This window comes from Rhineura floridana, chromosome 7 (assembly GCF_030035675.1).
Source record: "Rhineura floridana isolate rRhiFlo1 chromosome 7, rRhiFlo1.hap2, whole genome shotgun sequence".
Lineage (NCBI taxonomy): Eukaryota > Metazoa > Chordata > Lepidosauria > Squamata > Rhineuridae > Rhineura > Rhineura floridana.
This window is the reverse complement of record NC_084486.1, coordinates 94,018,510-94,034,995: the sequence shown is the minus strand read 5'-3', so window position 1 is coordinate 94,034,995 and position 16,486 is coordinate 94,018,510. Positions and strand designations below refer to the sequence as shown.

Here is a 16,486-nt window from a genome sequence, read left to right as displayed (position 1 = left end):
AGTTGTTAATAGAATTGTGTTGTGTGTATGCACAACCTCACAGCAGGCCCAAGGTTGTTTGGTAGGGGAGCAGCAATGAAGATACTATTTTTTCATGCATCTCCCACCAATGACAGCCATATAGCGTTATGTGACCACTGGTCCAAGTATGGCAAAAAAAACCCACCACTATATGTTTTACCACTGGCTGCTGTTAAACCTCTTCACAAAGATTTTGGGTTTGTACAGCATAAATGCTGGAGCCTTGTTTGGAGCTCTGCAGAACTTTCAAGAAAATATAAATTGATCAAAAGAGTAACTTACAGGTTTAACTAAATTTTTTCATCTATTTAACTACTATTTTGATTTCACAACTCTTGGATGTGGCACATAAACATTGCTTCTTTCATCTGTGCCTTCTGTCTCTATATCAGTTGTACAGAGAATAATCTCAGTCCTAATACCCTCTTCCTAATACAATTATTTTCCCCACTTTACCAAGGAATGCCATACTTAAGATTTGGTTTTGAGACAACTGAGAGACTATGTGAGGTAGTTCACCCTAGAAGGGTATGAAATATTATTTAATAAAGTAAAACTTCATTAATCTCTTCCCAATGGGTATATTGAAAAAAGCCAGATGAGTGCTATTTGACCTTCTGTCAGATTGTAATCCTATATCCAATTTATGCTTTAAATTGGATTCCTGCACTGAGCAAGAGTTTGGACCCGATGGCCTTACAGGCCCCTTTCAACTCTACTATTCTATGATTCTATCCTAAATTAGTGCTGGGGAACCTCCACACTGCTGGATTTCAACTCATGTCAGCCTCAACCAGCATAATTGTCTGATGGGAATTTTAGTCCACCACCATCTGGAGGGTCACAGGTTCCCCACCCCTCCCTGAATCAAAGAATAAACCCTCTTGTATTTATTTATTTATTTATTTATTTTATTACATTTTTAGACTGCCCTATAGCAATAAGCTCCCAGCTTATACTCAGCTTGTACTCAGTGAGACTTCTGAGTAGACATCTATAGGACAGCCCCACTGTATATTATCATTTATTATTAATGAAATGCTTTGTATTCAAAATGTTGTACATTAAGCACCAACAAACAAGGAAGAAGTAAAGTTAAATACTGGTTAGAATTCTGAAAACCAAGAAAGAGAAAGCAGAAGCTAAAAGATCAAGATAGGAATGCAAGAAATTGAGACATTTAAGCATATTTTAGTGGAAGAAAAGAGGGCAAATGCATTGACTAGATGCATAGCCTGCTACAGAGAATAACAGGCAAAATAAAGAAATGGCACTAGAAACGTTTAGTAGGTAAATCAGTGTTAGATCAGGGATGGGAAAACCTGTGGTTTTCCAGATGTTGCTGAACTCTCATCAGCCCTAGCTAGCATGGTCAACAGTCATGCACTCTTCTCAAGATATGCAAGTTACTCATATCCTTATGAAAAGGAGACTGTGGATTGTATTTAATGCTAGTCCTACTCAGAGAAGACCCACTGAAGTCAGTCATGTCCATTTACTTACAGTGCAATCCAATACTTTCATTGAGTAGAACTTGCTTGGATTCAACCTTTATGTTTTGCCACAAATTTCCCATTTTTATGTTCATTTAAAAGGATAATGCAATGATACAATGCCAAAAGAGACTATAAGATATTAAATATTTATTTTGTTATCTAAATTACAAATTTTGTTGTAGTTAATTCATTCAACACCTGTTAGTATGGCAAAATAATTGTATGAAAGCTTTTATAATACAATATCCTACATTTCTGGAATTTACTACTATGCATTTTAGGTAGGACTCTGTAAAAAAAAAACCCTCCAGAGTTCACTATGACCTTTATGAAGTTGTCAACGGAAGAGAAAATATGTTTAATGGATTATAAAGTATTCCATGTGTTGTGCCATTGACAACATCTATACATATCTAAAGACTGCAATTAAATATTACTACTTGATTAATCCATGTGTTTTTTTATGAAGGGCATGGCCACAAAAGTCTCACATTTAAACTATCTACTATCCAATGCTTTTAGTTTTTTGGGGGGTAATGACAATATCATTCTACATTTTTCACTAAGCTGTGTTTTTCACTAAGCTCTGTGTTTCATGGCAGGCAAGTGCAGTATTCAAAGGTTCTTGGGGGGTAAATCTGGCACATTCCAAGTACCTTTTTAGAACAGCCACCCCTCCGAATTATTCTTTCATGGCTGCCTTTTAATCCACTCTTCCAGTTTACATAAAACATTACAAAAATATTTCCCTTATGAATTAATCTGCCTTAATAAAAAAAATCAAACTCCAGTGCATAGGACTCTTGACATAGCATAGTTTGAAGACAAACTGGCTACTGAATCAAGCAAAACATTTTTTTGACAGGCCTTACCCTAGGCCACAGAAATCAACCTCCAGGCTTCATTATGGTTCTTTACTTCAGAAAGGAGTCTTTTCGTTCTTCTGATTTGGTTACTAAGGACATTTTTTCCAAGATTATACATTGCTTCAGATACAAGTATTATACAAGTATTTGGCAGCTTCTTAATTACAAGCAATACATGTACTTAAATATAAGCAGAGCCTTTAAAACTCCAATAACAGCAGCCATCTAATGAATATCAGTATAAAATTAGTATCATACTGTTAATAACATAAATCAGTCTAACTACCTCTGTAGTTGAAGTTATTTTTTCAGAAAAAGGCACAACAGAAGAACGCATACATTTACCAAAGAAGAAAAAATTGTATCAATATATAAAAGTGCAAACCCTCACAGTCCCACAATAAAAACATACGTGCTGGAAACAAATGGTTTTTAAGACCAATTTAGGCACTTTCTGCTAGTGGCACAATTAAAGCTTATGTTCCTTTCATATAGCCTACCCAGCTAGCTTTTCAAGATGACCTACACAAGGATCCTAAAAAGCTTATCTTACTCCCACCCTTCAATTAAAAATAGCTATAATCTGCTGACCACAGAAAACAGCTTAAGAATTGACTGACAAACAAAGGTTATGCTTATACTACATAGCAGGACACCCACCTGCAGGACAGACAGAGAGAACAAAAATTTAACATCTTCCAGCCTATTAGGCCATTTGGATTTTCAGAGGTATGCTTTGCTTGCTCTTTCATCTCACTGTTTATTAACAGCTCATTGCAGTTACAGTTGGCTCTGTCTTGTATTAAGACTTTTCCATTTGTAATTAAGGCATCTAATTTACTGAATCTTTTAGCAGCCATGCTACACATTCTATAGACAGCAATGGCAGAGATTTGAAAACAAGAAATCAGTTTTCAAATCTGGCATACGGGTTCTCTTCTTTAAACAAACCTGAAAAAGAAACAACATATGGTCAGATCATAGAGATTAAGGATATTGGTGAGGAGCAAGATGGAAAGTGGTTGCCAATATTCATCAAACAACAACAACAAAAGTCTCCAAGTCTAGCATGGAGTGATCTGCATTTCTCAATGGTTCGATTATCCAAATAGTTTATTCACAGTGTGGCATCTGGTCACAAAGCAACATCTTTTGTCTTGCAACATGTTTTTGTACAACCATTTTTTAAAAGTTGTAATACAATATTATGTTTATAGCATTTTGGCTTAGCTCATAATTGGTTGGCTCTTGTGACCAAAGTATTTATCTAGTACTAAACGGAGGCTGAAGAGGGCTATAAAAATTGATGATGACTTATCAGATTTACCAACATGAAAAACTCCACTTCAAGCAAAATCAGTTAAATGGCACACTTAGGGAACATTAAACTCTTCTCCGTTTTGTGCCCCTACCCAGAACTGTACAACAGAATGCCTTTAGTATTTTTGGCACAGCTTTAACAGTCAGGTTGCATGTTTCCCACTCTGAATGTAACCATCTTAACAGGGAGCTGCCAAGATTTCAGTAGTGTAATTAAAACTGTGCAGCAGCGTATATAGGAGGCACAGTATTCAGCACTAAAGTTTAATAAAGCAGCTTAACAGTTTTAAAAGTTAATAGTTTAAAAAAAGGTTAACCAGATATGGCACCAGTTCCAATTATTAACACTGTTTTTCGTAAGTATACGCTTTTTCACAGATATTAATTTAGGACTTAAGTATTTGTAGAGTTCTTCCTGTCAGCAAGAAAAGATAAGAAACTGTAATGTGGAGCAGAAAGTTTTCCAGAAGATTTTCAGTGCTTTATTTTTTGTTTCCTAAGTTTCTTTTACAATGAATAGTTGCCAATTGCAAACACATTATCAGACAAGCTTGGCACTTTCCAAGTTGCAATTAATTTTATTTATTTATTTATTGCTGCATTTATATTCTACCTTTTCTCCAAAGAGCTCAAGATAGCATACATGGTTCTCCCTCTCCCCACTGGATCATCACAACCATCCTGTGGGGTAGGTTGGGTTATGACACAGTGATCTGGTTCATATGATATTGTAAGCAAACTATGGCTTACCAAAACTGCAGAAACATGCAGGCTCAGACAGCAGAGCTTTCAGCCAAGCTTAGTTTGCCATCTGAACCAGGACTCATGGGTAACCTGTCTCTTCACTAATCATGAGCTGTAGTCAAGGTTTGTTCTTTGCTACAACTAATCTAGGGATCAGAACATTTTCTGATTCATTACCCTACACAAGTTAGTCTAATTTTCAAATTCATAATTTTCCAGAAACCCTCATCAATAGAAAGAAACAGTTGGAACACATAATCCATTTGACAAGGGCTTGTCTACATAGTGTAAAAGACTAGGCAATGTTAAACTGAAACCCCATTTCAGAAGTATGTTCCCCACCTCATTTATTTGCAGTATTTGAATGGCTGCCCAATACCATCTGCTGAAAATAATGTATGTTCTCTGGACAGCTCTCAAAATTTTAATGATTAAATGCCCAATACAGACCAATAAAATCAGAACACAGGTGCTTACTGGCAGAGAAAGCATTGAAATAGCACAAATATTCAACAAGAATTATAAATTGACTATAAAATACCCAAGCTATTTAAAAGGCCTAGGAGAATAAAAAAGGTCTTCACCTGGTGCCAATGAGACCATAAAGAAGGTCTCGGGGTGTTACCACCAAAAAGTCCCCCTCTCTTACAGTCACTTGCCTCACTTCATTTGGTGGGAGCACTTAGAGCAGGTCCTCCAGCGAGGATCTTAAGGATCAGGTAGGCATAGCTTAAGAACTGGGAAGCTTTGTATCGGAGAGGGTGATCTTTTGGGTAGTCCCAAGCTCTTAAGGGAGTGAGGAACCTGTGACTCTCCAGATGTTGCTGAATTACAACTCTCATCAGGCCAGGGCTCATCACATCCTCGATGTCTAGCACAAAGGTGAAAACCTGTCCCCCACTTTGTAGCTCCAAATAGGAGCTGGGGAAGGAAGCAGGGTTTTTTCCCCCTTACGCTATGTAGAAGTGCAACATGAGATCAGTGACAAGGGGAGGATTAGGTTGCTGGCAACCAGTTTTTGGCTTGGTTACCAAAGCCAGCCAGCCAAAAATGGTGAACTCCCCTGGTAATAAGCTGAACTATGTCACTATAATATACTGGCATATGGTATACTAAGATGAATTATCAACAAGTAGCCACAAGCACTTACCATATTTTTTCCGGATTTCATCATGCCTCGATTTCATTTCTGCTCTTCTGCAAGAAATATGATACATATCATGTAACATTTGAGATCTAGAATAATAAAGTTATTGTATACATTTTATTGAGAGCCAGTGTGGTGTAGTGGTTAGAGTGTTGGTCTACGACCTGGGAGACCAGGGTTCGAATCCCCATATAGCCATGAAGCTCACTGTGTGAACTTGGGCCAGTCACTGCCTCTCAGCCTCAGAGGAAGGCAATGGTAAACCACCCCTGAATAGCACTTACCGTGAAACCCCTATTCAGACAGTTGCCATATGTCAAGATCGACTTGAAGGCAGTCCATTTCCATTTCATACATTTTATTTATTATTTATTTATTAGATTGTATCCCGCCCTTACTTCCAGTAGGAGCCCACTACATAGTAGGAAAAAAATACAATAATGAGAAATCAGCTCCCAACTACCAACATCCAAGATTTTATACCATGTCTCTTGACCAAGACATCCTTCAAACAGGTTTCTGTGTCTTAATCAACAGGGCCTTCAAGCAGGTTACAACATAATTCCCAATGTTTATAGGCACTGAAGTCCTCGAGGGCCACCACAAGCCAAGTATGACAGTGGAGAGATAATGACATCTGCAGGTTGACAGCAACTTACCTCTCTTCTTGCCTCACTCGTCTTTGCTCTCTCTCCCTGGCAGCTTTTTCATCCTCCTTATCGGGCCTGCTCAAAACAAGAGTATTTATGTTAGATATGATTATGTATGTCATAGTTTGATGGGGCCATCAAAATAAAGTTATTACTAGTATTTAAAGGTATAAAAATAGAAACATGTTCAGATACTTGCTTTCTGTTCTTTTTCTTCCTGCAGCAATAACAGCAACAAACACAAAGCGCAATAAGGATTGTTCCTCCCACCACCGACATTGTAATAATGAGAGCTTCAAAATTCACTGAAATATTTAACACAAGAAAGGAAATGAGTGAGCCATTTGCCAAGAAACAAACCCTACATTTAAAATAGGCCCAAAATGTTTATTTCAAAAGTCAACCCCTTTTCACATAAAGCACTGGAAACTTCCCCAGTTATACCATGGAGGACAAACTCTGTGCAGCAGCTTTAAACAAATGAGTTATTATGTGGGCAAGGGATACCACCCACCACAATGGCTTTAAATAAAAAAAATTAGATGCATTTACTATCAATGGCTATTGACCACAAAAATGAAAAATGGAATCTTTGTGTTCAGAAGCTGTTTACTTTCTAGTTACCAGATCACTGGGACAAACAGGGGTTGACCATTATCATAATACCTTGCTTATACTAGCAGCTCCTGACTAACCATTGAAAATGTTCCTATCTTTGGCATGATCTAGGAAGGTAACAAGAAAGAATCCTATGTAATCACTATTATTTTGTTGCAGTAGTGATTTGCAGAGGGCAATTTACTGTTTAACGCATAAAAATAATCCAGAGAAACATTCTGTCTATAAAATAATCTCACAGAAGATTATATTTCTGTTAGCAAGTAAAGGAGTTCGCTTGTGTTCCATCAAAGGATGGAAAGCTGAGATAGCTTGATCTGCATGTGTTGCAAAGAGACTGCAAGCTTCCAATAAGATGTTTGCTATACTGATATTAATGTCTTGAAGGATATTATAGAAAATTATCAGACAAAGGAGTATTTATTGCATTGAAGCAGCAAGCCAGGAATTGTTTGAAGAAGATCCCAATGCTAATGACATACTTCCAGGTTTTCTGGAAGTCACTCACCCCAGCAGACACCCCAGCGGGCAGAACTCAACTTGCAAAGCGAACTGGGCGGGAGGATGTTACGAACAGGGTATTCCATGCATTTTTTGCTGCTGCTGCACCATAAACACTGGAAAAAAGAAGTGGTAAATACAACAATCCAATAGAGATTACGAAAGAAAAAAACATCAACTAAGCAGAATAAAGTTAAAGAGCAATATCAATATTTAGAGTAAACCCACTGAAATCAAATTTATGTTACTTCAGTGATTTCAGTCTATTCGGAGTACGACCTAGCTGGATATCGCTGAAAGAGAGCAAAACTCACACAACTATATGCCAACATTACATAAAGGCAATACTCATGATCTATTGAATAGAGAGCATTGCCATGAATTAATGCAACAGCACTGCTCCAATTTTTGTCTCTAAAACAGGCTCTCAATATATTGTAAACCCTTTGTTAACTCAACTGCACTACTGAAGCATTAGGTTCTCTCAATTTCATTTCCCTAAATAATTCCAGTTCAAAAAGCATTAATATTAAAGTAATTTTAGAAGGGCAGGAAAAAATTGTCTAGAGCTATCTTGTGCACACTTACCTGAAGCAAGTTTTCCTCAACTTAGGACACAGCCAAACTACACATTTATCTTAAAAGCATGGATGCATGTAACATGTCTACCAAAAAAATCCCAGACACATTAAAATATGTAGTTGGCCCTTAGAAACACATAAGATTAGTACCAAATAAAAATCTTATTTATATGGAAACCGGGAAATATAATAATCAGTAAATTAACTGTGAAAACTGGCCACTGAAAGAAAACAAGAAACAGAACTAGTTGTTCAGCAAACTGATCCAGGAAGATTGCTCTTGTGATCAGCACAAGTGAACCCAAGGAGCACCATGCCAAAAGGCACCTACAGGTCAAGGACTAACAGCAGATCCAGACTGTTTAAGAGGAGAAAAACTGGAGGTCATTTTTCCAAGACTCAGGACTACACATTGTGAACCATTACGGCCTGTGGGGTTGTAGTACTTTCTAAACTTCGGGTCAACAACTTTTTTGGACCGGGGGGCACATTTTGAGTGCTGAGGGTCCCAGTCACAAAATGGCTGCCCTGGGGTGCATGGCATAACACAAAATTAGAGAGTACAGTGATTGCTGCTTCTCTTCACCCTCCCCCCCAACCTCATGATTACCATGGGAAGTCAGCTACGTTGTGCTGGTTTTGATTGTGGAGATACAGTTTAAAAAGGCACAAAAACCCTGTTCTCCCCCCCCCAAGTGCCAATCCTAACCCAAAGCCTAGGCTACAATCCTGAACCCACTTACCTGACAGTAAGTCCCATCAAAAATAAAGGGACTTACTTCTGAAGTAGACATGCCTAATCCTCTTTGCAAAGTTTTCACATTTTGCATTTGCCATTTCGGGACAGGATTCTTTAATATCCGCCGTTACTTACAGTGTAGTGCATTTGTAGAAAATAACTTCTAGGGAGTACCTGATCTCTGAGACAGGAAAGATGCATCCTAGCTGTTAAGTAAAAAAGAAGGGCAAACTACAGTAGGGCCCCGCTTACCAGCGCTTCGCATTCCGGCGTTCTGCTAATGCAGCGACTTTCAATTAGGGGAAATTCCCCATTTTAATGCCGTTTTTGCGCTTTCGCAACATTTTCGTGCAATGCGCCCCATTATACCCAATGGGTTTCGCTTTAAGGTGATTTCCGCTTTACGGCGGCAGTCTGGAACAGAACCTGCCATATAAGAGAGGCCCGCCTGTACAGAGATTGCAAGAACTACCAGAAAATAAGACAGAAACCAGCAAAGTGCATTAAAGGGTAGGGGAAAACTGAAGCTCTTTAGGACCCCAGGTCTGGTGTCCAAACAACTTATTAATCACAGCTCTGATTGGCTAAAAACACTGACATGTAGGAGTAGCCAGGCTGGCTCATTTCATAGAAATCACTAAAAAGAGTACCTGTTTTGCTTCATAACATACTTTTTAGGAGAGATAGAGACATTTTTTTCATGAAAGCTCAGGGCCCTTCCTGGGGTGCCAATGAAGGCCTTCGCCATGGCACCCATCCAGTTGGCAACTCATTCCAAACAATATGTTGGACACATTAAAGGAGTACAGTCACATAATCACAATACGTCTATCCACACACACACACACACATACACACACACACACACAAAAGATTAAATGTGTTCCTATTTAGATATCATTTTTAGGATTAGGCAATTTGCTGCTTGATTAGTACAAATATTTTGTGTCTATAGGGCAGGGATGGGGAACCGCAGGCTTGGGCACCAAATGCGGCACTATGACACTCTATCTGGCCTGCAGGACTCTCCTCAGGCCACATCCTTCACTGACCCTGCTTTGCACCCTCAGATGTTTTTGCCTGACGAGAATATGTCCTTGGAACTTTGATGTTTCTTGCTTGCCTAGATAGAGGGGTGTGTGAATGTGTGTACACACTAGCCTACAGTGCAAAGGTAAAAATTCACATTCATTGCTCCACCCACTTCTGCCTCTGTCTACATGGCCCCTGGAAAGTTATCCAGAAGCAAATGCAGCCTTTGGGCTGAAAATGGTTCCCCACTGCTGCTATAGGGTAAGGCAAGGGAGTCCAAATAAGTTATAGAAACAACGCTTTTGTCCAAAACTGACAGCAAAGTTTTGCTAGCCTTACAAACACTTCCAAGTAAAACTTCAATAGAATTTAATAGGGAATAAGTATTCATTTTGCATTTGCCAGATATTAAAAGCTAGATACATAGAAGACAAATCACACTCTGGATGCTTCAGTACAATGAGACTTATACAACCCCTGCTCAAGTCCAGCTGAAATGGAGAAAAGCTGCCCAGAAGAAATATTTGGTAGATTGTAGATTAAAATACTCATATGATGTTTCTCAGGTATCTCCAATCCATAAATAACTCAGTTTGCTCTTAAGACAAAAGTCTTGCATTCAACCCCCCTTCTATGCTTGTCCAAACATGAACTTTAAGAATCACCACTTATTGTCAACTTACAGTGACTTATTTGTTTTTAACTGGGCAGACTAAGCAATACAGCACATCAGCAGTTAAAAATTAGAAAACCCATGAAATCATATCCTGCCCAACTCAGGGACAAGGATATGCCCGCTTTGACATATACAACTTTTCAAAATGAAACAGTATGCAGGAAATAACTGCTCAGTTTACACTCTAAATTTATTTTAAGTTTTTAGTAATTGCAATCAAGAACAGCCTTGCAAAGACAGATGTTGCCAGCAGAATTTACTATTGTTTTTGGCTCAGAGTTCTTCTATGCTGAACTAGAATTCTGGCAGAAACACACTTTGAAATTTACATTTCAGGACAGAGCCTGAACAGAGATGATGAAATTATATCTCTAATTTAGTTATATGGTAATGCTGACATCAGAGAATGATTTCTCAGTGACAGTATATTAGAGTACCCATTCCTTGAAAAAAAGCAAAGTGTTTGAAATCCATACCAGGTTTGGGGGTTTTCTTTGCCACAATTCATTTTTAACAAACAATAACTTTGCCACTTGGTGCAAGAATATTTATTTATTTATTTATTTATTTATTATTAGATTTGTTAGTCGCCCATCTGGCTGGTTGTCCAGCCACTCTGGGCGACGTACAAGATAAAACAGTATATAAAACAATTAAAATTTAAAAACAGTAGAAAACTAGCCCATCTCAAACGCCCGCCTAAAAAGCCAAGTCTTCAGGGTCCTGCGGAAGCTCATTATAGACGGGGCATGGCGTAGGTCACTAGGGAGAGAGTTCCAAAGGGCGGGGGCCACTATTGAGAAGGCCCTCTCTCGAGTCCTCACCAGCCTAGCTGTTTTGACTGGTGGGATCCAGAGAAGGCCCTCTGAGGTTGATCTTGTTGAGCGGCATCCCTGTCGATGCTGGAGGCGCTCCTTCAGATAGGCTGGGCCACAACCGTATAGGGTTTTAAAGGTTAAAACCAACACCTTCAACACAGGAGTGATGTGATCTCTACGGCGGCTGCCTGCAATCAGACGCGCCGCTGCATTCTGTACCAATTGTAACTTCTGAACCGTTTCAAGGGTAACCCCACATAGAGCGCATTACAGTAGTCTAGGCGAGTGGTGATCAGGGCATGTACCACCGGTGGGAGCAGATGATTGGGAAGGTAGGGGCATAGCCTCCGTATCAGATGGAGTTGATACAGAGCTGCCCGGCTTACAGCTGAAACTTGAGCCTCCATAGACAGCTGGGAGTCAAGAATGACCCCCAGGCTACAGACCTGGTCTTTCAAGGGCAATCGTACCCCGTTAAGCACCAGGTCTATATCTCCCAACCTTCCCTTGTCTACCACAAACAGCACCTCGGTTTTGTCAGGATTCAGCTTCAGTTTGAGTATCTCCTCTCTGTACAGAAACATTGAGAATTCAGCTTCTCAATCATGTTAAACACTAAGAAGTAAAATGCAATTTTACTGCAAAGCTTCAGTTACAGCAAGTAAAAAAACCAAAATGATATCTGAAACAAAGATGCTGAAATCTATCTTTATAATCTCTTAAAAATTAAACGTGACTGAAGTTCAAACTAAAGGCTCTTTTTCTTCTTAAAAATAACTGGGTGGGGTAGATATCCAACTCAGATTACAATGCATGACTTCATTGTGTTGCTTATCATGCTTATTACTCTTGTGTATACAAGAGACAGCATCAAACCAAGTCTCATCTCCAAGTAGATCTAATTCTGCACTTGTGTGGACTGCATGATCCTACACTGTATGAATATTCTGAGCTGCAATATGCTTGCTTGTTCAGGAAATATCTAAATGTAGAGAGAGCTTGAATCCTGGAAAGACAAAGGCCTTGTGAGTAGGATTCCTGTGACAGGGAAATAGGTCGATTGCCTGTCCTGGATAGGACTGCACTCCCTCTGAAAGAGCAGATATGTAGTATGGGGTACTCCTTGTTCCATCTCTGTCATTAGAGGTTGAACTGAGCACTGTGGCCCAGAGTTCTTTCTTCCAGCTTTGGCTAGTATGCCAACTGCAACCGTTCCTGCATCGTGACAGCCTGACTATAGCAGTCCATGCATTGGTGACCTCAAATCTTGATAACTGTAATGCACTTTATGTGGGGCTGTCCTAGTATCTGGTCCAGAAGCTGCTACTAGTACAGAATGCTTCAGCCAGAATGCTTACAGGAAAACAAATTACTGGCAACATGTTACCCCTTACTCCCCTACTGAAAAAGCTGCACTGGTTGCCAATTTGCTACTGGGCCAGGTTCAAGGTCCTTGTGTTAATTCACAAAGCCCTGAACAACTTGGACTCAACATGCCTTAAGGACTGCCCAACTCCTTGTGTTCCATCTCAATCACTGACATCTTCTAGATGTCAGCTCCTGAGGTTCAGCTGGCCTCTACCAGGGACCAAGTCTTTAGTGTGGCAGGCCCTGCCCTGTGGAACTCTCTACCTAGACAGGTTTGGCAGGAACCATCCCTCCTTTCTCTCAGGCATCTCTTGAAAAATGAACTGTTTAGACAGGCCTTTGTAGCATGAATTTCTCTCTAATAAATGCAATATTTAGTGATGTTTTTATCATTGTTCTTAATGATGTTTTTACTGATTTTTAAATTTTATTTGTGTCATGTTATGTTGTAAGCTGCCTTGATGTACTTCTATGAAAAGTGTGGCTTATAAACACTTTAATAAATAAGTAAGTCTATGAATGTCAAAGTGGGAAACTTGATTTAAATCAATCTATTTTGCACATAAGTAAGTAGGCTTCATTAGAAAGTCACAGTTAATAAAATAAGTACTGGTATGGTTATCACCAGCCAAAAACTGGTGTAGTTCCATTTCTCAGCTTGTAATAGAACTTTCCCACTTGCCTCACAACACCAAAGGCACACAATATGTTCCATCTCCTCAGAGTCAGATCTAATTTTCAGGTAGCTGTAAATCAACAATTTACAGAATGATGTGCAGCAAAGGCTCTGTTCTCTTTAAAGTGAGTGCCTCTCATTATTCCTTTGTACTGCACGGATAGCCAAGGTGGTGTTCTCAAGATGTTTTGGGCCCTAGCATGCCCAATGGTTAAGGATGATGGGAGTTGTAGTCCACAACTGCAGAGCACCACACTAGTTACCTTTGACATAATGGTCAGTATTCAACTAAATAATTGCATGAGCACAAGGATTACAACTAGCACAACAGAACTTCCCTCTCTTCTCCCCCACCCCTGTGCACACCCTCTCCCATCCCCTAATCTGCTCCGGAGGGCTCGAGGAACCCCAATAACAGATTTAGGGGGTGCATGGAGGGAGGAGAGTGTTCAGGTGCATATGGAGAAATCCTTACATTGACGGGTTTGCTTAAGCACTAGGTTGAATACAACCCAGGGCATCCAAACTGCATCAAGAGCTACTTCTGTAATTAAAACCTGAAATGCTTCATATTGGCCTGATAGAATGTGCCCCATATGTCCACACATCTACATAATTTGACCAATTTTCAGATAATGAAATCTAGGTATCTTGTTTTGTTCCTTACATGTTCTTTTGTCAGTTTTCTAGAATGGCAAATTCATAGTTTCCATTCACACCACAAAGCAAGACACAGCCTATAAAATGGGCATCCTTGGTAGTGCTCATTGTTTTATCCACTAAAATCCGAATTATATATTAATTTTTCAATGAGCTGCTTATTCAGATTCCACATAGTGTCAGTAATCTGACAAAACACTTTCACTGGTGCTGTAAAGAAGCTGGGCAGTTGAGCCACAAAACCACCCTACTGGCTAGGACTAATGAGGTGGAAGTTGAAAATATTTGGTTGGCACCAGGTTGGTCAAGACTACACTAAGCTATAATAGACACCATATAAATAGCTACAGGAAGTAGCAAGTTCTTTGCTAAAGTGCAGGGTGTTTTATGCTTGCTATCCTGCATGATACTTTGCAAAAGTGCAAAGAAGTAAAGGTGCAAGAAAGCGAAGAACATTTATTTTGCGTATTTTTTCCACCCCCAACAAAAGCCACATAATATATTAACAAGATTACTCTTGTCAGCTTCTTTATTTGGACTTGGTGGAATTATCTGCAATTTAAGATTTCCAAAAGCTTTTTTAAACTTGACACTCTCTTCCTCAAATACTGCAACTGGCTTGTCACATACAACCCTCCATCCCATGTCAACCACCTTTTTCATCCTTTGCCTTTGTTTTAAGGGGAGTGACAGAGACTTACTCCTTCCCACAAGCACCTTCCTACAAATAGACTATTCTTTCACCACTCCATCTCATGAACTTCATAAGCAGACCATTACTCTGATGAGTTCATTTTCTTTCTCCCAACTCTGCCAAAAGCTGCTTGCATGTACAGACTACCCAAGTGCTGCCCTAACCCTAAACAGGATTATACAGATGCTGTTTTCACCTTGCTTTATCTAATGGGGATAGGGAACCTATGGCCCTTCAGATGCTAGATTACAACTCAGCCCCGACCACTGATCATGCTGGCTGAGGCTGATAGGATTGAAGTCCAACAATATCTGGAGGGTCACAGGTTCCTCACCCCTGCTCTAATCCAACAGCTCCCTGTACATACACAAGACTTGTACACTGAAACAGCTTTCCCCATTAAGAACACCAGAAAATTTGGTGCACGTATTCTCAGTGCACATGCAGAATTATTCTTTCAATTGTATTTGGTGGGACCTGTGTACGCACATTAGAGTACGTGAACAGTACTGGCCTTGTAAGATCACAGCATACAGCAGGTTTATATAGGATTTCAAGCTACAAGAGACATTCTGCAGTTGTATGCTACTTACCGTGACATTTTTCAGGCATTCCTCACAAGTTTTATTTGTGTACTGTTGACAGCCTATTGTGAGAGAGTTGAGAGATGAAGTGTTAGTTTATAATTAACAGTGCTTTTAAGTTAGGCCCTCAGGTTTCTCCTACACCATTGTGTTGTTGTTAAAAAAACCCAAGGCTGAACTGTATTTGTGATAGTTTGTGGGATTAAGGAGTGCCAGGAATCAAAGCCAGTTTATCTATGATTGTTCATATTTACTTCTTATTTTAGGAGATACGATCACAACAATCCAAAATCCATTTCCATAATCTGCAATAGCTATTTATAAGACATCAGAAATTTAGACAAAGATGTTACTCTTACAAAGAGGAAGCTCCTCAGCCTGGGCTATGAATATTGTCTGCAAATAAATTAATATTATGTAGTATATACTTTGTACTATTATGTAGGTGTAATATCATGAGGCCATTAATATTATGTATGTGCAATATTATGTAGTAATATTATGTAGGTGTAATAACATGAGACCATTAAACGTTCACATTTAGTTTACAATCTTACAGTTGATAAATGAGTTAAAGTTCAGCTATCAACATTACCAGACAAAGTTCTGAGCAAGTTTCTTACAGAACAACCCTGAAAACATGGAACAGATTGGTTTGGTTAAGCTACAATGAAGTTGTTTAAAATCAGGGCATTCATCTTGGTTTCTGGCATCTGCGCTATTGTCATCATAACAGACAACTTAGTCTCAATGCTGATTAGAGAAACATCTGGGTCAGAGGAAGATGCCTACATCTACACACAGTTCAAATGAACTAGTCAGTGCAGGTGACTGAAGTAAATGAAGAAAGCAACACTATAGTCTTATCCTGTATAGTAGGAGTACATATTTTACCTCTTATATACCCAACTGATCACTACACTCTGCAGGTGAGGGTCTCCTGCAGATACCATCTTATCAGGAGGTCCATTCCACACAATATAGGAAGTGGGCCCTTTAGTGTTGTCGCACTTACCTTTTGGAATTCCCTCCTCTTAAATAGTAGACAGGCACCATCCATCTCCGTTACCTTTTTGGCGCCAACTGAAGACCTTCCTCTTTTAACAAGCTTTTTAAGTAGAGACTTTATCCCAGTCTGTGCTGAAACTGCTTAATATGTTTTAAAAGGTTTTTTTAAAAGATGTTTTTAAAGATGTTTTGTTTTAATATATTTTAAAATCTGTTTTTTCAGGTGTTTTAGAGAGTTTTTAGTGTTTCTGTTTGCCGCCCTGGACTCCCACTGGGAGGAAGGACGG

At 39.2% G+C, this 16,486-nt stretch overlaps 1 protein-coding gene across 1 annotated transcript in view; it reads right to left on the bottom strand.

Moving 5' to 3' along the window:
• Positions 1–1,649: 1,649 nt before the first annotated feature.
• Positions 1,650–16,486, bottom strand: part of PTTG1IP (PTTG1 interacting protein) — a 19,293-nt gene continuing 4,456 nt past the window's right edge. The window contains exons 2-7 of the mRNA XM_061636551.1: positions 15,201–15,253; positions 7,371–7,479; positions 6,444–6,549; positions 6,254–6,319; positions 5,598–5,644; positions 1,650–3,334 (exon numbers count right to left, since the gene is read on the bottom strand). Of these exons, the coding sequence (XP_061492535.1) occupies positions 3,291–3,334; positions 5,598–5,644; positions 6,254–6,319; positions 6,444–6,549; positions 7,371–7,479; positions 15,201–15,253 (425 nt within the window). The 3' untranslated portion in view covers positions 1,650–3,290. The remainder of the gene's footprint in view (positions 3,335–5,597; positions 5,645–6,253; positions 6,320–6,443; positions 6,550–7,370; positions 7,480–15,200; positions 15,254–16,486) is intronic.